Genomic DNA, 22,868 nt, shown 5'->3' with positions numbered 1-22,868 from the left:
TAGGGGCATACACCTCCATCTAACCAGGCACGCTCTGAGCACGCAGCAAGACACAAATGGACCCCAACTGCAGAGACACAGCTTTCCAGCATCATTCGCTAAACTAAATATAGGTACAAAAAGCCTCAGGAGATTTCTGCAGAGCTCTTCCGTCTCAAAACAGAAAGCCTTGGTCCAGATAAAAAGGAATCGGTAATGGAAGGGACTAAATAGCAGAAGCAGAAGGTGGGGCTTGGGAGCCTGGGAAGATACCTTAAGAGTGGACAGAGACCTATTTTTCAGCCACTGACAATCAATGCAAGATGAGAGACAGGAAGGGTCAAAGCGGGTGTCACTGCTTGCAGCAGATTCATTCTGAGCCAGGCACCCATGAAAGCGCTGCCCCTTGCAGTGGGACACACAGGATCTCGGCAGCAGCTAAGGAACAGGGATTCAGCCAGGGCTAAGGAAAGCCAAGAAGACAGTAAGCATCTAGTCTAAAAACCTGCAAGGCTCCACAAAAAAACAGCACTTGTGAAACCCAGACTTGAAGAAAAGTTCCCTCCGGCAGTCCTACCCTCCACCACCTTTGGGAATATCCCCCAAAGGTTTCCAGCTCCGCAAGGCACTGCGGGGCATTATATAATGCCTAACTCCAAAGGATTCCAGCTCCCGATGCTGCTCTCCTCCTCCTCCCTTTGCCCCCTCCCTCCGGTGGCGACTTGCAGATGCCATGCAAAAAAAAAAAGAAAAGAAAAAAAAAAAAAAGAAAAAAAAGTAAAAATCCAAAAACATGTAGCAGCCTTAAAAGGCGAGCACCGTCCGATAAAATCCCCTTCCGAGGCGGGGGAAACGCGATGGCCCTGGCAGCTGGGTGCGCTCCTCAGGAAACGTCAGCTGCTTTCCCCCCGGGAAGACACGGGCAGCCCCACGCCTACAGCTACCTACAAGGGCTTCCCAGCCCTCACGGTGACGGTCGCAGCCGGATGGAGAAATGGCTGGGAAGACGTTCACCTTCGGGATCGGTCGTTCAAAGGCGGGTTTAGGCTAACTCGGGAGCAGAGGCACCCGTGCCCCTCACGCACCTCTTCTCCCTAGAGGGCACTGCGAGGCTGCACTGGGGAGGGGGACCGCAGGAACCCCTTCCCCAAAGCGCCCAACCCGGGTGCCCGGTGCGGCGGGGCTCCCTCCCGCTCCAGCGCCGGGCGGGGGCGGCGCGGAGCCGCGGTCGCCCCACGGGGTGGCGGCGGGGCAGCCCCGCTGCCGGCCGCTCCGCACGGCGCCGGGCCCCCCACTCCCCTCCCAGACAAAGCCGGGCAGGCAGCCGCCTCGGCGCGGCACCGGCAGCCCGGCCCGCCCTCCAGCCTTACCTGAGTTACCATTTTCTTCTTCTCCATAAACCAAAATGGGGGAGCCCGGCCGCAGGGGGGGAGGGAAAAAAAAAAATAAAGAGGAAAAAAATAAAAAAAAAAAAAGAGCAGCCCCGTGGAGGCGGGCGGCGGGTGCCTGCGCTGCGCTGCCTCGCCGGCGCGGTGCCCCCCGAGCCCTTTTTCCTCCCTTTCTTCTCCCGTGTTCCTCCCTTTCTTCCCCCTTCCTCCCTCCCTCCCTCCCTCCCTCCCCGGCCGCCACTCCCCCCGCCCCCCCCGGCTCAGCCAGATGGCTGCGGGAAGCGCCGCCCCGAATGCCGAAGGTAATTAATGCGAGCCGGGACCGCCCCCGCCGCGCCCCGCCTCGCCACGGCACAGCCACCCCCCGCGGCCGCCGCCGCGCCCGCAGCCCCGGCGAGGCGCTCCCTCGCCTGCCCGCCGGGACACCCCCCCCGCCCCCGGCAACTAAGGGGCTCGGCGGAGGCCCAAAACGCGAGCTGGGAACAAAAACGAAGGTCGCCCCGCGCAGCGCTGCTCCCGGGCCGGCAGGACCCCACGGCCTGACCGCGCTCCTCCGCGCCTACCATTCCCAGCGCCTCGGGTCTAGCGGCCAGGCTTCCCCCCCCTGGACCTCAGGAGGCGGGAGAGCGCATCTCCCAGCCGGAGGATGCTCGGGAGATAGCTGTCAGTTTTGCACAGACCTCCCTCCTGCCACAAAGGGGAGAACGCGTGGGTTACACGGCGTGTCGGATGAACCGGAAGCAGTATCCATGCCAGGATCTGCATTTCTTTCAGCATAAAAACTGGAGATCGCTGGACTCCTTCCCAGCTTGCTTTTTTCCCCTCCCATTTATCTTCAGTAAGCATCTGGCCCTTAACACCTGAGCACTCCGCGGTTGGCAACATTTGTTCTCCCGGTGAACTCGTAGAACAGACCGATATACTGCTACCCATTTGGCAGATGGGATCCGAGACGCACCAATTGATTTTTCCCAGCACTGCACCCACGGAAACCCATGGACAGGGCTGAGCATAGGTCTGCCAATCCCCCGGTTAGACAAGAGGACTATGCTGATGCTCCAGTGCTCATGACACAGAGATAAAACCAGCTCAGGCAGGTTGCCCCTCTGATGTCTCTCTTCGTGACACCTGGTACTCCAGAGACTTCCCAGGCTTTTGCAGCAGAAAAGCCAAATTACAGTGCAGTAACACCTTGCATCCCCATGTGCTCTCCTTTGCATGAATATGCCCAATTATAGTTTACACTCAAAAAAAAAAAAAAGAAAACCAACACCTAGTGGGTTTTCGTTATGGGCTTCTGCTTCTGCTACTGCACTGCTCTGCAGGCAGCCCATGCTGACCCACACCGCTCTTCAGTTTCCCAATTTCACTACTGCAAACCGACCTCTGGCTCTGTGCCTCCCTTTCCCTTTCCTAATGCAGTAGAAGGCTTGCAGGAGCACGCATCCCAGCCCTGTTCGCTCCTCCAGCGTGAAAAGCCTGAGGTCAAGACACCGGCAAGCCCTTATGTCCCACCAGAGCATGGAGGCAGAGAGCCACGGGCCAGCCGCCCCGCACAACCAAGCAATCGACCATGGTGTGGGGTCCTCTGGGAAGGAGCCAGCCTCCACAGCTGCAGCCCGCAGGGCTCCAAATCAGAGTCCACATTTTTCTGAGTTATCTCATCCTCTCTGCTAACTTGTATCTTATGATACTACAGGTTTACAGGCAATATTGTAAAACCAGGGAAAGTATTGGATTTTTTTTTTTTCTCTTCTTCTTCTTCCTCCCCTATTACAAACCTGAGATTCTGGAACATGATTCTGGGCCAAGTGTAAATTCCATTTCAAAGCAGCAGAAAACACAGTGACCTCCTTATACCTTTGCCATGACAAAGCACCAAGTTTCAGCAACATGCATCTCATTCACCAGACCTCTGCAAATCACTCAGGATAATCTCCTTATTCTCTCCACTTCACTGTTGCATTCACCTAGTCTCCTCTGTGCCATAGTGGCAACTTCTTGCTTCAGATCTAGGGCACAGACCTTCACGGTGAAGAAACATCATGCTGCCGTCACCCCACTGCTGTTCACCGGATGGCATCATTTCTAATCCACTTTGGCCTTCACCTTAGGAACCTCTAGAAATACTTGCCATCAAAAAGAATCCTCTAAGGAAAAAGAGGTGCCCAACCATGCACCGAACCCTCACTTGCACTGCCTCCCACCACCCAGTTGGTACAACTGCTTTGCTCATGTGCCAACAGAGTGGGAATTTCCTTCAATGTGATCTACTGCTGGTCTCCATCTTTCATCTCCATTGTAGGCCAGAAAGCATCTCCTCCCCCGTGCTTGGAATACATCCACCTTTGCTCCTGTTTAGTGAAAGAAAAGCCGCAATTTCCAATGGATGTGCTCGGGCAACAAGAAATGCAGGTCTGCAGGAGCTCCGATTGCTGCGAAAACATCTGAAATGAACATCTGATACAGAGTTTCAAAAGCTTCAAGAATACCATGGAAAACATGATCAGACTTGATAACACTTGAGGTCTTTGTTATCTTGGGCTCTACTGGAGCCCACAAAGCAACACCTAATAATGAACAAGACTGATAAAATTAATGGGTGAATCTGTGCGACTCACCTTTCCTCACTGAGGGTTGGGGGTTCAGATGTCTCGTGGCCAAGTGAAATCAGTTTGGTGGGCCTCCACTTAGGTTCTCCTACGTGCAAATCGTGGAACCACTGCCCAATTTACTATCACCATTTGCAACCCTCTACTGAGGAAAATCAAAGACTCAAACTGCAGAACATGCTGCTGAAAACAAGAGAAGCACGAGTAGAGCTGAAGGCTGGAAGACTGAAGAACATACAGCTCAGAGCCATGAGATCATCCCTTCCTACTTACTGCATTTATTCAAAAAGCAACGTATTCAGAACAGCTCTAGATGCCAATACTTACGAGTTCTCATGACTTCTCATGCATCACAGGCACATATGCGTTGAAACTTCATTACCGTGCTGTAGAAGTAGCATTCTGAAATAACTATGGGCAAATTTAACTAGCCTGCCTCTGCAGTGCCAGGGCACAGCTTATCATCCTTACCACGCCAGGCAAAGCTCATTGCTCCCATCCGAGCACGTCTGCGCCACTTTTCTATCCTCTTCTGTATTCACCCGGATGTACATGATGGTTTTTGGTTAGCTCCTATCATTCAAATCCTAATAGAAAATAAGCTGGAGAAGGATGTTTAAGCAGCAGGCGCTGGGGCAAGGCCACTGAAATCACACTGGTGAGAGCACAGATGAAGAACTAACCTCTAGTTTGACTAAGTGGTCTACACGTACATTTTCCAACGCTTGGGTTAGTTTAATACCCATAGGACAGGTAGAAATGGAGAGAGAGGAGAAAGCCACAAGTACTCTGCTTTCATCGAGTTTCAGGGTTTGTCTTCCTTTTTCTTTTGCTATGCCTATAATTCCCCTTTGCTGCTAAGGTGGAAAGAAAGCACAGCCTTCGATTTTAACATCCCATTACCTGCATTTCTGTGCTGGCTCAAGTTTAGACAGAGCAAACCTGCCAGCTGGATCAAGGCCAGAGGGAAGAAAAAAAAAGTTTCAAGTGCAAAGAACCAATTTATCAGGAACAAATCTTAACAACCAAAAGACACACTTCTGCTGGTGGATTCTATTCATGTGCGTAATAAAAACCCCGGTACAAGGTAACCTAACAAAATACTCTTTAGTGGCTATCTGAAGTATCTCAGGGTAGATAATCTTCAACCGCCAGTCTACATTTCACGTTTTCTGGATAAATTTGGTGCCTGTGAGGACAAGGAATGCTGACACTGAATAGCCAAGGACTGTGCAGAGAACATCATCTTTCACTTGGCTCCAAAAGTATTTGAGCCCGACCCACAGCCTCTGGCTTCTCCAAGACTCCACACACCAAGCCAGCAAATCTCACGTGTGCTCCAAATATAGCCCCCTCCCCCAGCAGAGGCTGCAATACAGGCTTTGCCCTGCCCCGAGCGCTGCTCTCAAACCCACCCTTTCCTATCACCCTACACATCCTTGCTGGACCTCCAAAAGCGAAAAGGTGACGAACAAGACTTTGTCGGAGGCTTTGTGGGTGGTTTCAGAGGAGGGAGGAGGAAAATAGGCGAGGAGCTGCTCCCGGTGGCTCGCCATCCCTGCAGGACGGACTGCAGTCACACGTATAAGTCACATGCGCCTGGACAATGCAGTAAGGCACGCAACAACAGACTAGTTTGCAGAGCATGGCATTGCTGTCAGCTCAACCCCCCTACAAAAAAAAAAAAAAAGGCAAAAAGGCAAAAATGCAAACCAAAATACACGAGCCTCAAACAACACAGACCTTGGAGTTAAAGTGTCAAACGGTACTGCTCGCGTGCATGAGCCTCAAAGCCCTCTTTAGAGCCTCCGGGCTGCTGAGGCCTGGGTTGCACCAAGCCAAGGAGCCCAGCATGGAAGTAGTGTCCTTCTACAAAAGCAGCACGTAAGCTCCAGTTTTGCCCAAAGAACATATAGAGCAAACACCAAGACTCTATAAAGTCGCCACTGTCCTTTTGCTTACCTGGACGACTGGGTATTGGTAATCCATACAATACACACCATACATAGCCAAAGATCCTCCAGCTAAAGGCCAAATGGACACAGGACTGGAAGCTTCAAACCCGAGTCTCCGTCTTTCAGCCTTGTGGGAAGGACTCTGGCAGCCCTGCGCAGTGTTTGGCTCGGGCCTCTGGGGCCACTCAGGTTGACACTAGCTCAGCTGAAAATAAAAAGGAGCTGCCTGGCTCGGCTCGGCTCAGCCCCTCTCTTCTGGGATCCAGCAAGGCAGCGCTCAACCATAGGCAGCAGAGGCTCCTAAAATTAGAAATCCCCTACTGAAAACGGCCCTGCAAGCCTCGACTGAGGAGTGTCCTGCAACTCCCAGGCAGCAAACAGAGCGACTGCCGGGAAGAGGGGGACACAGGATCTTCGCAGCCACCACCGCCAGGGATGGGAGGAAGCAAACAGCATTTAGGATCTGAAAAGAGCATATGTTCTGCGCTCTAGGTGCGTCAGAGGGAACACTCCCAATCCAGGACAGGGAAAAACATATGGGACTGTTCCTCCCCCACCCCCATACCCTTCTTGCTGTCCTCAGCAGGGACAGGTGCTGGGATTAGCATAGTAAAACCCTTTGGTGTCGGGGAGGGAGGGAGTGGGGAGAAGCCACATTGATATCTCACGCTGAAGGGATCTCTTTCACGAGGGAGTATGCGCCCATATCGTTTAACGCCTCTCCCTCCCTCCACACTTGAGGCGGGCAGGGACAGCTGCCGGAACTGGGGCTGGCGGGGGGAGCTGGGCCCAGGCATGGCCCCCACCACCCCAGCCTTGGGCCAGCGGGTTGCCCCCCTCAGCTGTTCCAGTCAAACTGGGGGTGAGGGGATTAACTCTTCCACAGGGAACTGCGAGCAGTGGGGAGAAGGGGGTAAGGCTGGGCAGGGCCAGTTGTTGTGCCCGTTTTAGGAAGGCCGTCCCTCCCCGTTCCCAGGGAGGAATCCACTCCCTGACTGACGGGGACAGATGGGGAGCTGCCCGAACAGAGGCCGGCAGGCTCACCCTGTCGGCCCTGCGTGCCGTACGCGTTATCAGACACCTGAGTGCCCGCTGCTGATTCTTAGAAGACACACCGTGGCTGGGGGGCGCCGGGGGGGCCCAACCTCCCATAGCAAATCGCATGTGGTTTCACCCATCGCTACGCCAAACCGCACCTGGTCGACACTGGCCCAAACCCAGGCTCCCAAAGAGTTGACAGCCCAAAACCACAAACGATTCCCACCGTCCTCCAAAGGAGAGCAGTGATAAAACCCCTCCCTCCGAAGCTTCAAAAATGAGGATGTTACAGTGATCAAACCCAAGAAGGGGTATCCAAATTTATCCCACCTCCATTTTAAATGCATACGGTGGGTTTTTTTTGCATTTCTGATCTTTAGCTTTTCTGTAGCGCTGCTGTGCACCACTAAACAGCTACCTCAGCCTAGCTCTGGGGTAGCTGCCTTTCCATCATTACTGGTAATTTCCTCCCCCTCAGAAGGAGTTAAACTTAAGGTTTATTTTTTTTTCAAGAGGTTAAATACATGGATCATTATCTAGCACAATCTGCATGCAGGGCACTTTGTAATTTAGTTAAGGGGTGCCTAACCTGCAGCCCTCTGAACCACCCAGCCCTGCAGGACAGCTCTTGGCTCATCCTCTGCTCCCACTGCCCTTTCTTTCTGAGGCGCCTTGGAAAAGGACAGCTATGAGCTGGGTGAGTGGTTACGGCAGCTGCCGCCCACTCTCATCATCTTTCCTAGGGCAACAGGGCCGCTTCTTCCTTACAAAAAGAGCACGGCCAATTTGGGGAGTATAAAGCATGACATTTTCTACTTCAAAAAAAACCCAAACCACAAAACTTTCTATAGCCATTGTTTCTGTGTGAAGATTTGCACAGAGAGAGAAATTAATTGCCCATAAATGGGAAAGCAGCTATGCTTCTAGAGCTCTTCACTGGGGAAAAAGGATGAAGCTCTCACAATGGAGTTTCATCTCGTTCTGCCTTTGACTAGCTTATTTTGCCCCAGACCCAGACCAGCTTTCTGGAGCTCACATCGTGCCTCCTCCGCTTCACCTTCAGAGTGTTGTCTGGCCGCCTCTCAGCACTCTCCCTGCAAGCCCCGCTTTGGGGCACAGACAGTATCTGGTTTCCTCTGAACGGCCAATACTTTTTTTCTTCCTTCTCTTTTCTGTAACTACATGTTCAATAGGTGCCTGCCCTTCATTCTTTTGCATAGCTCGTTACTATGCACTCAGGCAATTTAGTATCTCCAATAACATCTTTTTATGAAAAGACATCAATTTATAAAAACCCGAAGTCTTTTCCACAGCCTGTTTTTGCTACTCCATATTACTGCCCCAGGTTTTAAAACCAAATCCTTAACTAAGTTAAAAACCTTACATTTATTTCACAATTCAATTCTTGTCATTTCCAACCAGGCCTCAGGGGAAAAAAACGTTTCCAAGTCCTAGTGCAGATATCTTACTATCTATAAATAACCATCAAATGAGCAAAACAAAACAAGGAGGGGGAGCAGGGAGCACTACCTAAGCTCTCGTTTTAACTACAGATTCATATAGAACTGCCATGCTTTAAAGTTTTTGATGCAGATTGAAGTACTCTGCCTTAACCAGCATTAAGATACTCGGGTGACACTTCAGTAACAAAGCATCGCGCCTCCTGTGTCCCACAGAAAACTAAATGACAAAAGCTACTTTTAAACTTGCAGTGCCAAGATGGATACAGTAGGACTTTATTCACCAGTAATAAACTACTGAATTTTCTGCAAGGCTGGCCATAATGGCTGGCTTACTACTGCACATTGACTTGCAACAAATATTAGTCAAATATAAGATGGCGCTGCGCTCCATAATTTTATTTTGAGATAAAGGCCCAACTACATTACCATATAACCTGCTATGCACATCCATTTCCAGTAACACAAGTTAGGTAACTGTTATAAAATCATAGCCTTGTTCCTGCAAATGCTTACACATATGAATAATTTTTAAATTATATAAATATTAATACTGGAAAAGACCTCCTGACACACAGAATGAGATCAATTGCTATCATACAACGTCATCTAATCTTTTCATAAAATTTATCAGGCCACATCGTATAACTGGGTTTTGCAGCTACGCTACCCTGGCCAAAAGGCTGCTCTAGAACATCACTCCCCAGCAGCTGGGATCTGTGTTCATCTCCAGCTTAACGTTATTCCTGAGCAATTTCTGTTTTTTCTTTGTTCATGTGCCAGTACCATCCTCTGGCTTAACCGTATTTTCTCTTTCCCTTACAATTAACCTCCCTGATGTATCCCCCCTCTACCCATCTAAACAAGCAGCTGTTCCAGTCTTTTCTCACATGACAGACTTGCTATTTCCCAATCTCTAGAAGCCCTTTCTTGCACCTGATCTAGCCTGTGCTCTTTTTTTTTTTTTTTAAAGACATTACCCAGAGCAACATGGTTAGCTCCTAATCCATTTCACAATTCCAGCACTAAACTCCATCTTCGCTAGCCTCATTCGTATTTTCCTCTGTAGCACCACATCACACGCTGTAGGACCCATCTACAGTAAGACACGTCATCCCATTAAGAAAAATGCATATCAAGTTAAAAAAATTGGCTAGAGACAGACAGGCTGATATGGCACAATCCTATTCTGATGGATTTGTGTTGCCTTTTATCTCATTTTTCATTTGTGTCCAAGCCTTTAATTACTATTGTTGTCTCAAATTTTGCATACAGCTGAGGTTGGACCAACAGGTCTGTATTTATTCAGATCATCCCCCACTGTCATTAGGGCTATTACGCTTCCTGTTCTCCAAATATCTGATAGCACTCCTGATTTGATAGATTAAAACTTGTATCAGATCTGCAACTTCATGAACTGGTTCCTTCATTTTCAGGAACAGGTACCGCTGTTCCCAAGGCAACCCTGCTCCCCAGCCCAGCCTGCATGCACTAGGGTCTTTGAAATGTCCAATGTGGGGCTTCTACAGCAGGTTCATGCCCATTACCCATCCTGCCTTTGCTCCCATGATCAACTCTACCTCCAACAACAAAAGGTTTGTTCGATTTTGTGATCACGACAAGAGTATCCTCATTAACTACACTATCCTTAACACTAAGTGGCCCCACATCTTCCCTTCTTCTCTCTAATTGTATTTTGAGAAATCATCACCCATTTTCTTAGCAACATTTGCAAGGTTGGCAGTTCTCACTTTATCCCTACAGTTCCTGACTTGAAAGGCACAGCAGTCTCTGTTGATAAGTCCTCTTTCCACCCCTTGTAAACTCTCTTTTTGCACCTAATAGCCTTTATAAGGTGATTGTGCCTCCAGTTACGCTGAAGTTTCTTCTTACAAGCTTTTCCCCCTTTACTTGTATCATCAAGAATTTGTATCCAAAGTACCTCTAACAACAACAACAACAACAACAACAACACAACCCAAACCACACACCTCTACATTCAAGTTTCCAATCTAGTTCACTGACTTCATTAAATATTTTGCTTCATGTATCAAAGTTTGTATCATGATCACCCCATCCAAAGGTGGGGACATGGAGGCTTCTAAACAGCTTGTTTTCCTGTAATAGTCATAGCACCAATAATTCACTCACTGTCTCAACAACAGGTGATGATGCTACAGTGTCAAAATCTTTTGACCCTATTATTATTAGCCGCATTTGTTCTCCAGGCTGTATCTGAGAAATTAAAGTTTCTCATACTAATATTTATCTCTCTAATGGTACTGGGAATAATATAATTTCAAGTTTGTATCCGAATCCAATCCTACAAGGGATTACAGCAGAATCACAGTACTCCCTCTGGGACCTCTTTTTACCATTCTTCCCCACGGCAATTTTGACCAGAAACAGATCCTGCATTATCAGTATTACTCTTCTTTCTTCTTTACAGTCTACTGCATACAATACAGCCTATCACCTTTTACATCTACCCTATCTGAACCACACATAATCTTGAATGCATGTTAAAGCCATGATTACTATTCTTGCAGATTGATATTATCCCTATAATATCCAGTTTCATGTTCTGCACCAGTAGCTCTGGTTCCTCTACTTGTTATTTCTAATGCCAGGAGCCTGAAAAAAACAACCCTGGTACGTTTGTGCATTTACCAATCACACAGCTTCCAGCTCCCTCAACTAAGAGTATCACCCATCTAGTTACTGCTGAATTTTATTATTCTTTTTAAAACATGGAATTTTATTGTTTTCCATCTCCTATCTACCCATTGCTTTGCCTAGAGATACTGTTTTACATGCTACTGTAGCAGCATTTACCTAATTTTCCTCTTTCTGTGTACTAAGCAAGGCATGAAGATTACACAAGTTTTTCCCAATGTTCTCAAAACCCAGTATTTTGCTTCACATGCACTGCTCTCTTCGATGTCTGCAGACTGAGGAGCATTTTTGGAAAATGCAAGACCACAGCCCTGGGCTTTGCTTTGCCTGCTTTCTTCAGACTGGTTATAGCAAGCATGCTAAGTCACAATTACAAGTACAGCTATAAGAACATAAGCTAGCCATAGTCTCCCTACGTTTGAAGTGCATCCATGGTAGTTCCAGACGTTCTGCATGTACATTTTTTTTTTTAATTGCTAAAAAACTGTGGTACTGTGGGGACACAACAATACAGCATGGAGTCCGAGATATTTCCATGCTGCACAGTCATTACACCACATTGATCTTTACTAAGAAAATTACACCAACAGTTTCATTTTATAAACTGAATTTATAAAATCTTTAGTATAATTCTCTGTTCTCCAGACAAATTAATCCAAGCCTTATCTAGTTAATCCCACTAAAGAGCTCTTACCTCCGCTGATTCTAACTCTTCATCGCTAGAAGCCTGGCTGATGCTCTTCCTCTCACCCACCAAAAATGGCATCTTTAACAATTAGCCAATCACTACATCTGCTAAACTGGGTCATCAGGGATCTGATGAGCAGCTTACAATATGTCTCTGCTTTTAAAGACTGATGTAAATGTAGGAAGCATGCCAGCAAGCAAGGATGCATTTTCTGGCTTGGTATGTACTGATTTCCATAGCAGCTAAATAGATCAAGCGGCTCAGCCAGCTCGTACCGGTGTTAGACAAACAGCACACAGTACCAAGATTGCATCTTTAGAGCTCCAAGAGATTCTCACTTTGCACCAAAGCAAGTCACATGTCCTGAGCACGAAGGTGGCTTTTGCTCGGTCCAGGTGAGAATTTATACTGGAAAGTCATCGTTTTTCTACAGGGCTACATTTTCCAGGCTGTATTGCTCATTTGGTTTGAACAGGTATAACGTTTTTCAAAAAGCTGCATGGTTTTTTTTCTTCCCAGTTTTAACATAACCAATGACTAGACAAAATTACATATGATCTGGTTGTTATTTTGACCCTGAAATCATTAGAGATTCAAGTGGGGAGGACATAAATGCAGGCAGAGCATGCACAGGAAAGCTCAATATTCCGAAATGGCAAGCAGAAGCAAAGATAATGACAAATAGGTGACTGCATAAATTGTTTTTCCTCATATTACAGAAACCTGGCAGTTTTACACAGGTGTCCTGATCTTAAGAGCACGAAGATCTGGTGGTGGATCAGCTATGCAGGAGAGCAAATAACTCAGTACCAAGCCAGCGCATTCTTTGCGAGTGAAATACGTTAAGCATGCAAACATTGAAGATCAGGAACGAGATGCATTAAGCAGAAATGGAACCAGCAGTTCTGGGGAATGTGGAGTAGCAGCAGAAGCAAATGAGAGCATGTTGGATTAGTGTAATAAGGACATCACAAGAAAGAATTTGAATGCGTTGGTAAAGCCATAGGAACCACTGCTTGCCTGAACCCGGTCTGATTAGTTAGTGCTACTGATTCCTCGTGTTCATTAGGATTAATGTTCCTAAAACACATTAACACAAACGAAATTACCAAAAATATACTTTGAATCCAAGGAAACTAAAATCCCTCTGGCAAAAGGCCTAAGAAGCTCAAACCTAGAGAAAGCAGCAAATACCAGGTTATGTGTAGCAGAGAAGATAGCCCCATCACACTCACTGCTTCTGTCAAGGAAATACCTCAGGTAGACAGTGGAACCTCAGTCATTACATATTCCAGTTTTCATGGATAAAATTCACAATTTCAAGAAAACTTGAGAGAGAAAAATACCAAAGACAATATTTAATAAAATGGAAGCTCTGAAATAGCTCCTGGTTATGTCCTTTCCCCTCAAAGGGCTGGAGATCTCCCTTTTCAATCACCTTCTGCAACACATTCTCCATTTGCAAGGCAATTTACTTACCAGTGATGGAGTTTGTTTGTGTCTGCCTCTACCACTCTAAACACTCCCCATCCAAGCTCTGTAGTCCTGAAACTGATCTAAAGTGGCTTTACAGCTAGGCACCGTGCACGCTCTAAACTGTGGACATAAGATACCCGCGTCCTGTTACCACCCTCAGCTCTTCACTGCATCATCTACGCATCGCTATTAAATATTAATGGTTTGTCTAGACTGGAAAACTAGCAGAGTTTTAAAAGACAAGTACAAATATACAGCATAAAAGGACAGGTCAGAATGAAAAATAATTATTTCTTATGTACCACTTATTTTCAAAGCCTCAGCAAACTCTGCTTTAGGGAAGGACATGGAAAAAGGAAGCAGAGCAAAGATACTATGTCGGTCTGCTAAAGCAGCATATTGCAAGACCTTTGTTTGCTGGACAACTGGCTTTGTTTGTTTGTTTTGTTGAGCTTTCTTACAGACATCCAGTAGAATGGCAGCATTAGCAAGCTCCAGAAACCTACAGACAAAAATAGGACTCGTGAAATCACAAGCCTGGATCTTCCTCAACCAGAAACCAAGCTCTCTGAGTACCTGATCTCCACAGTCATGGCTGTCAAGAGAGACAAAGACTCTTGGTGAAATTGCAGAAAGTAAAGACTCTTGATCCTGAAGTTAGATCCGTGTAGACAGAGTCTTCCTGAACTTGGAAGTACAGATCCTACCCACACCAACTTCAGCTGCCAGACAAGGACCCAGAGTCAATTCAGGCAAAACTCTGATTGCCCAAAGTCTGTCTCTGAAATTATTACAAAGGAAAAATGTAAGGCAGCGATGAACACTCATCTGAAGTTTGAAAAATCCTCTGTCAAAAGACTGTGCTCCCAGAACCAAGGTTTTACGCACGACGCTAGCTAACGAGCTGGCTTCCAGGAAGGCAGGTTTAACAGAACAATAACTCACAAAAATATATTAGCGATTAAGTTGCAAAATAAAGCTGGCAGCAGTCTGGATATACCAGCAGCATACAGAAGACATGACTTCAACTTTCATTTCTACCCCAACCCATTGCTTTACACGCATTACAAAACAGGTTTTAATTATACTGTCTTCAGAAAACTCCAGCACACCTGAGTATAACACACAACAAATCCAAAAGGAGCTTCTAAAACCAGACAGGCTCCATCACCTTAGTTATTACCAGAGGCACAGTATAAAGGGGGAAAAGAAAGTATACACAGATTTTCCAGAAAAAACATATCCGTGTGTTGGGCCTGGGCCTCCTTTCAAGGAGAACTCTAAGTGCTTGGCACTGCTTCAGGAAGAAAATAAGTGTACTTTTGGGCTAAGCCATTTGGCAAAGAAAGTGATCGTAGCACAGCTTTCTTTTGGGACCACTTGTGTATGCACTGATCTTGGTAATGCTACATGTCCATCAAAATGCTTTTTGCCTGTTACATGAAGAAAAAAAAAAAAGGTGTCCAGATGCAAAATTTCAACATCAGAGAAGAGAAGAAGTTTTCTCTTGGTAGTTTAGACATTACATGACAGCCATGCTGCCTTTCTATATTCTTTTGGGGACAGTGGAGAAAGGGGAAACAAAAAGAATAGAGTGGAGGCAGTTTTCCTTCACTACAGAGGCTGCTAGATCTATCGGCTAGCTCCAGAACCTCAGTCAGAGAAAAGCTTTGCCCATTTTGTCTCTCATACTCCCACTTGGTTTTTCACTTAACAAGCAGCAGCAGCTCAATTAGCTGATCCTTTAGGGGACAACAGGGAGATCCAGAAAAGAAAGACTTGACACTTCTACGAAATACAGCAGCTTAAGCCTGAGCATTTCTCCAGATCTATGCTAAGCCTACAAAAATTAAGGTTAATTCCTTAATTAAAGAACTATCTTCCTAAGAATAAGTATTATTAAAAGTCACCAGATGGTAGTATCAGAGATACTCTCACCAACTATTTTTAATTGAATGAATCACAAACTAGGGCTGGACCGCACAGGCGATTTCCCCCGTAGTGTAAGTATAGTTATGCCGTTATCTCAGCCCCACCAGCAGCCGCGAGGCCGATGGTGACGCCACGTGCATTCCCAGTCCCTTGCAAACGCTCGCGGGATAAACCACTTTCACCGAGGGTTTGAGCTAACACGTTTTACCTCGCCTTTGCCTGGGGCGAAGGGAGCACGTGATCAACTATCGCACAGCATTTCAGTACGTGGCCGTCTTAGTCATCTAGCTGAGCGCTCGCTCCCTAACGGAGATGGTTTTGGTATGGATTTTCCTCCCCACCTTGCCTCCCGGCTTATCAAATTGCTTCCACGTGACAAACTAAAATAGAAAAAGGTACTTGTTCCAAGTAAAAGAGTGTCCACACAATAAATTACGCTAGTATCAACTTGAATTTATCCCTACCTTAGAGCAGTATGGCTTCCCAGCTACACAAACAAAAGCAGAATTTGGGGGAAAGGTTTTCTCGGACAGCATTTTGTTCTTTTGACACTGGAGCAAAGGCATTCCCTGCCCAACTTGGTTTAACCAGAATAGCAGAGCAGCTGCCCGCACACTGTAACTGTGCAAGCAAGAGACAAAACATGTCAAAAATACTAAACTAAATTCTTAATTGAATGGAAGTAAAAAAGAAATAAACAGGCAGCACGGTCTGCGTGAGATAGCTGGGTCTGAGACTGCATTACTGGCAGGAACTGAGGAATTGGAGAACCTGCAGCCAGGACCTTTAGCTGCCGCAACAGCAGGTCACCGAATAAATCTCAAGAAATCATTTGGAAACAGTTCCAGTGTGGCAGTATACAGAATATGACACCTTCAGCATAAATCTGCAAAGACAATTTCATGATAGAAGAATTACATCCATCCATTAATTTCTGTAGGCCCCAGTTCAAAATCTTGCTTGACTGCTAAGCTTCAGATGATGAATCCTGCTTTTTCCCCATTCCCATTTAAAAAAAAAAAAAACCACCCAAACTCAGGCAGCTCGAAAGAGATTCAAGAGCAAAATACCAGAAATGCTGTAGTTAAGAGTTCGGTGCATTTGCTGAGTGCACAGAAAGGATCCAGAAATAGCACGCAAAGCTGAGGTTTGGCAAGAACAATGCAGTTCACCCTGAAAGAGGAAAGTCAGACACACTAAATGAATGGTGACAGCAGCAAGTCATGCTTTAATGTAGGGAGTGACCCCAGGGACTACTCTTGTTGGGGCAGAGGTGCTGGTTATTGCTGTGTCCCTCCTCTGGTGGTTTTAGTGGAGAAGTAGAAGGCTGTGGTGGAGAACAGAAGAGGTATGTTGAGGCTATGTCAGCTCTTAGGCAAGAAGTAGTCTTCACATCGCTTTCTGCCTCAGACTAAGACAAAAATAGTAAAAGGCAGCAAACACCTAGATTTCGTTGGGTTGGGTTTTTTCGAAACTTATCTGTTTCTGAGAAAGCAGGAGTGATCAGAACTCTGAAAATCTTTTTCTTCTCACAAAGTCCAAAGACGTGGGCACAGAGGGCTGCTAGGGGCACGTAAGCTAACTGTTACCCACACTTCTCCCCAAAAGCCAAGAGGACAGAATAAAGCCTGACACGGCTCAGTCCAAAGGACTTTCCTGCGGGCTAGCTTCAACTCTCAGCAAGTTCTAAAACAAGCCACAGCAGCTGAAATCTCTGGACAACAACCACCGAGGGCTTTCTCCAGCTGCACCATCTGCACGATCAAGATACCTGCTCTTTTCAGCAGCTTTCTGTGACCTCTACAAAAAAATTCACACGTGTTCATTCACCCCAATTTGCCACTATCTGCATCCTCTGTCCCAAAACCAGGAAGCCATAAAGATGGTTTCCTGGCTTCCATGAAAACCCTTATCTCTGTTTTCTGTCGCTATCAAGAAATCTCCACCAAAGACTTGGCTCAAGTTCTCTGCACACCTCTCCGGTTACTCTGCAGTGGGGCTACTCTCACTTCATGGTAACAGGACTACCAACACAAAAATTAACTGCAACCCCTCTGCATTATCGGCAGCACTCGAACTTCAGCCTCTACGGCTTTATGGGTCTCTTAGCACGAATTTAAAAGAACCACTTATCTCAGGCTAGAGATTCGTGTGTAGGCCAGAGTTAAAGTAGGACAACACTTAAGCTGCATCTCAAGCCCACATTGTAATGAAGCAAAAGCTGCAACTTCAAGCTCTGAAGGGGCACAGCAGGCACACCTCCTGCAACTGCTCTGAACTAGATAACTTCTGAGAAACTTGTATGAATCTTGAAAATCTAATAAGGCTCGACGGCCTGCGACTGAACTGCTTTAGCAGGCAGGTCGAGCTGCAGCATCCTCTTTCACGTACATTACCAGGTCCTCAGTACCGTGCTGGGAATGAGATCTTTTTCTGCAGCAGAGGAATGTGGTAGATGTGCAAACCCTGCAGGAAGCAAACTTCAGAATGGCAGATTGCCAAAGGCATCTCTGGGCGAAAGGAAGAAAAACCGTCACTGCCACCCAACTGCCCCAGATTGTCTGCACTACAGCAGGAAAATACATAACCACCATCAAGATGAAAACAAAGAAAATGACGGCCACATTAAAAAAAAACCAAAAAAACAAAAAAACAAAAAACCCCACCACGTTTTCTGCACATTCTGTTCCTGACTTACCTTCTTTACAATTATGGGACAGATCTAATAACAGCCCCTAGAAATCCAGCTGTCACATTTTGATCGTTTACTGATTGCCCACAGAGATCTAATTACTTCTGCCAGTCCACATGCCTAAAACCTCACGTGGGCACGGCCATTCCTCAGCCTCGCCCCGCCAGAGGTCTGGAGAGTGGAAGCAAGAGCAACGCTAGGATGATCAGATGGTTTTTGGAGCCGCCAAGGTCAAAGTATAGGGACAGGAAGAAGGGTAACAGCTGCTCTACAGCTAGAGACAACAGAATGCTTAAAAACCTAGAAAAATAATTAAATTAACTAATGAGCCATAGTTGGCAAAGGAACCACAGGTCAAGGAAGATACAATTCCTCAGTGGGGGGGAGAGGTGAAGAAGGGGAGAAGCTCTCCCATGTCGGGGCAGAGAGGGACCAAGTTAGCAGCTCCATAGCGGAGCTGTGACAAGGAAGGTAGAGAGAAAGGGACATATCAAGAGAAGAGGTGATTTATTCCAGAGTTTCAGGGCTGGAATAAGCAGTAGAGGATGAATGAAAGGGAATGTCTGTGGTGGATCCAAACAGGAGACAGGAGCTGGATGGCAATGCCACAGGGTTTGTTTTGTTATTGGGTTTGTTTGTTTTAAAATGAAGTTAATAGAAAAACATCAGCAGTTTAAAGTGCTCCAAGCATACAGCCTGCTGCTCCTCCTAGGTTATGACAAAAATTCCCGCCCCCTAATGAGAAGGGCTTCTTGGGATCCAGCAGCCCTCCGACTCTTCACCCCCAGTTGGGGGGCGGAGGGTGTTCCCATATCAGCGGCTCAGCAGCACGGAGCTCCCCGTGCTGGCACCGGCCGCCTGCCCAATTCAGACCTGTAATCTCCCTCGACTTTGATTTAATGCAGCAATTACTGGTAATGTGGTTTGAAGGAGATAAATGCCCAGTACAGGGCTGGCTGGCACTGACGCTCATTCCGCTCATGATGCGAGAACAGTTTTAATTAAAATCCCCTTTATGATAAAGGAGCTGCTTGACTGGATGTTTCTGTGCAGCCCTGATATGGAGCCTCTTCCAAAGCGGATTAGAAATCAAAGTTTCCCCCTTCTTGCTACTGGCAACACACAAAAATAGGGAACACAGTCACCATGTCACCCCTCTGCAATTTCCTTAACCCTAGAACTGCTGGGAAAATGCCCACGTTTGCTTAAAAGCAATTGCTACCTCTTGTCATAGCTCCAAGTGTTTTCCAAAAACTAAGCACCAGGGCTGCTTTAATTAGAATAAACGCATCAAGAGAGGTTACCCTCCGTGATCCAAAACCAGTTTCCCTTCTGTCTGGTTTAAAAGGGAATCAGCTTGGCTACTTCTATGGCAGACCCGTCCCTACTGCCTGTATTCTGGCGAGGAGAGAAATCAGACCCGCAGTGCGCTGGCAAGATGGTAGGAAGTTGGGATCTGGCTGAAAGACTGGAAAAGCAGAAGCCTCTGCTGGGTGAGGCAGAGCAGCACGGACAGGGAAGAAAGAAGGAGCAGCACTGCAAGATAAAGGCATAAAAATTGGCAGAGCGGTGAGGATCCCAGCACAGACATGTTCCAGAAATGATCTGTCAGCTCTTGATCGAGTTACAGCAAATGTAGGTGCAATTTTGGGTTGGTTTTCTTCTTTACAGTATAGGAAATACCAGAGATGAATACATTAAGCACAGCTAGTTTCTATTATTGCAAGTGCCAGGAGCAGATTGTCACAGTGAGAAATTGGCCTTGTACATTACACAGAAAAGGCAGCGCTGGGTTTGGAGGGCTGCAGACAGTGCAATGTGAAGATAAAGAGTCTCAAGTCTGAATGCGCATTATTCCTCTCCTTAAGCCACCGAACACACGTAAACACAAAAAGGCTGATTTAAGCAGCTGAATTTCTCCGTGACCTTCAGAATATATCTGTGGACCATGGGACTGTCCAAGCCTTCTCCTGGAACGCCCCCCTCCTCCTTTTCAGTCTTTGCCTCATCACCCTAGGAGTGCTCCATATTCCCTGAAATTGTCTTCTCCCCCAAAGCCCTCAATGCCAGTCAATGGGATTCCGCTCCAAAAAACCTTTTTCTTTCAAATTTCTTTCTTATTTTAAAGTGGCTCTCATGTTCCACAATTCCCCACCCCCTTCAGACAGCACAATATCAAACAGATGAAAAAAAAAAAAAATCCTGAACAGAAACCAGGAGGGATTCGGCACAACAGCGTGACTAGCTGACTCCACGGGAGTCTGAAGCAGCAGACACCAGACCACCAAAGGCTGATGTGGCACCAGTGTAATGGTAAAACCAGCCTTCAGGAGCACCGTGCTCCTCAACAGGATGAACAAAGGGTAAAAACACCAGGTCAGAAATGGCAACGTGAAGACTTAATGCGGTTTTGCTGGTCCACAAGGGAAAAAAACGAAACCAAAAAAGGCCTGGTATAATTAACAAGATTAAAGGGGGATTTAGGATCAGGACAGAAAAGCAACGGGCCAGATTGATCCTTACAGGATTAAAGCTGGAATCCTACTAAGAGTCCAGTGGTTGAGAGATCAACGCAATGTAATGGGATTAAATCAACATCAGCTTTTGTTTTTACAGAACTGAAGCCCCAGCGCCCATGCTTTTACCTCTTTGGATAAGCGGCCAAAAAGTTGACTGGTACCTACAGACAACCAGTGTGCAGGTCGGCCAGGCACTTCCCCCTTCAGCCCTCTCATGACAGAAGAGCAATAGGTGCTGCCGCTTTCAGAAACAAAGGATGAAAACATGTGGTTTATAACAAGTTGTCCAAACAGGCAAGAAAGCTGAGGATTTACCGAAGTCCATGTTCCGGCCAGCTCTAAATTAACTGGTATCAAGTGTGATGGGATCACCCCAGGACTGACGGATGGGAAAGCCAGGAGGACAGTCCCAGCTGCATTCAGACATGCTGCCGACAGGCAATTGGATTTTGATATTGTCTCTTGCCGGCGAGGAACAAAGGACAACAAAGGACGCAGTATACTCTGCAGAACATATCAGCAAACACATTTAAGACAAATTGTCGCATGTCCCCGTTGCACAACAATATCCAAGAATTACAAAAGTGAGAAAAGCCTCTTTCAGCATGTATCATTTGCATTACAGCTGGTGCAACACATGCAGGCCAGCTGCACCTCTATTCCCCTGCCCAAGTTTCCAAAGCTTGCTGGTAATTTGAGTTGGTAGTGGGGGGGGAGGGAAAGAAGGAAACAGGACAAGGCACTTGGTTCTTTCTAGATATGTATACTATTTTTAAAGTTTTTATTCCTGTAGGAGAGAAAAACATGCATGTTTAAATGAGAGGGTATCCATCACCACCCTGCTCAGCTGAAGAGGGAAGGGGTGTTTATCACACACCTGTTAGCAACAGCTAAACAGCTGCATTGGATAGCAGTGCTCCCATGCAAGGAAAAAGCATTAAAGCATCTCATATTTCTACAGCACTTCTGAGTCCTAAAGGTGTTTAAAAACAGCAGTTACACATACACTATATCAACTCCAGCAAAGTTTTTGCTGCAGAAGAAAAATTTTCCCGATACTAAAATTTTAAAATGCAGATACCACCTGTTTCTTCAAAGATGCCACAATCAATAGCCTCACCTAAGCTGAATGTGCTTCTCCTGTTCAGCTGGTTGGACCAAAAAAAGTAATCGGCATTCACTGCTCCTCCTCACTCAAGCAGCAGCCATAATCTCAGTGTAATAAATTGGGGAGGGGGAGAAATAGCTGAAACTACTGCTGGATCCAACAGGCCTGTGAGCAAAGCTGCTCTGCAGCATTACCGAGATGGTCCTGATGGCGCTACATACCCCACTTATGCTGCCAAATAGGCTTCGCCACCTTCCTGGGCAACGCTTCGTCTTTACTCAGAAGAGTTCTCCATCCAAAAGGTACGTCACGGATGCAAGCAGGCATCACCGTAGTGATTGAGGGTGGGATGAAAAAGGAGGCCGTTACGACAGAAATGAAAAGTTAAAAAATAGCAACAGGCAGATCACACTGCACATTTTCTATTTTCTAGCCACATATACACATTTGAATGTCAGCATTTTTCTGCATTTAAACTTTGTTTCAACACTAGATGATTTAATAAAAGAAGTACAGAGGCGTGTTCCAGTATCATCCTATGCCAGCTCCTTAAAGCACAATGAATAATAATTCCTAAGAATATCTAAAAAAATTGTCACCTGGTCAAAATATTTTCACTTCATCGTTGTCTTAATGTTCAAGATTCAATCAGAGCATTGTGTGGGGGACAGCATGTTTCATTTGAGGCAGGAGAAAAACTAACTGCCTTTGCCCTGGATTTGGCTACAGACCCAAGAACCATCTGGTAAAAAATCAGCCAGAGCATTGTGCAGGCAGTATATTAGTCATGAGATGTAGGACTCTGAGAACAATGAAACCTAAATTTAAGGGACAGACGAGGGAAACTTAATTACTTGTTTAAGCTTCTTCACAGCTTTGAGGAATCTTTAACACTTTCAGCAAAAGAATTTAGCACCGGAGGGCACAAAGCAGAGCCTCGATTGATTTCTTAATTTTCTGCAAGCCCATTTTCACTTCCAGCATGAAACTATCTGCACTGGTCCATCAGCACAGCCTGCCTCTCTGATGCATGGCTGCAGGGTACATCATATCACCCTTGGTATGGAGTACCATCCAGAGCCGCAGTACTGCAGATACAGATTGCAGATCCTCCTCCAAACTGACAACTCCCTAAAGAAACCATTTTGTCTGACCCCACAACCTGACTCAAACTCCTGCTGTACCAGTAGCCCTCGCTGAAGGACGGAGGGATCTCTTCCAGCTAATTGCACAAGCCATCCAGTCATACTTCTGGTTAAGCATGCACACATACGCACTTGATAGCCTAGTGACTGCTTAGAGCTGTGGCAAAAAAGCCATCCAAATTCAGATCCACTCAAAGACC

At 46.5% G+C, this 22,868-nt stretch overlaps 1 protein-coding gene across 19 annotated transcripts in view; it reads right to left on the bottom strand.

Annotated features, from left to right (window-relative positions):
- RBFOX2 (RNA binding fox-1 homolog 2) overlaps nucleotides 1-22,868 on the bottom strand; it is a 176,093-nt gene that overhangs the window by 87,593 nt on the left and 65,632 nt on the right. Inside the window, exon 1 of one of the 19 annotated variants that reach the window (XM_076338589.1) lies at nucleotides 11,803-11,881. The exons of 15 other annotated variants lie outside the window; for them this stretch is intronic. In XM_076338589.1, coding sequence (XP_076194704.1) covers nucleotides 11,803-11,874 — 72 coding nt within the window. In that variant the 5' untranslated portion in view covers nucleotides 11,875-11,881. Of the gene's footprint in view, nucleotides 1-1,349; nucleotides 1,511-1,930; nucleotides 1,954-5,941; nucleotides 6,314-11,802; nucleotides 11,882-22,868 lie in introns of those variants that run through there. 3 more of the 19 variants (XM_076338599.1, XM_076338675.1, XM_076338638.1) reach the window with 3 other exon arrangements.

This window comes from Aptenodytes patagonicus, chromosome 1, assembly GCF_965638725.1.
Source record: "Aptenodytes patagonicus chromosome 1, bAptPat1.pri.cur, whole genome shotgun sequence".
NCBI lineage: Eukaryota > Metazoa > Chordata > Aves > Sphenisciformes > Spheniscidae > Aptenodytes > Aptenodytes patagonicus.
This window is presented reverse-complemented; position numbering and strand designations above follow the sequence as displayed.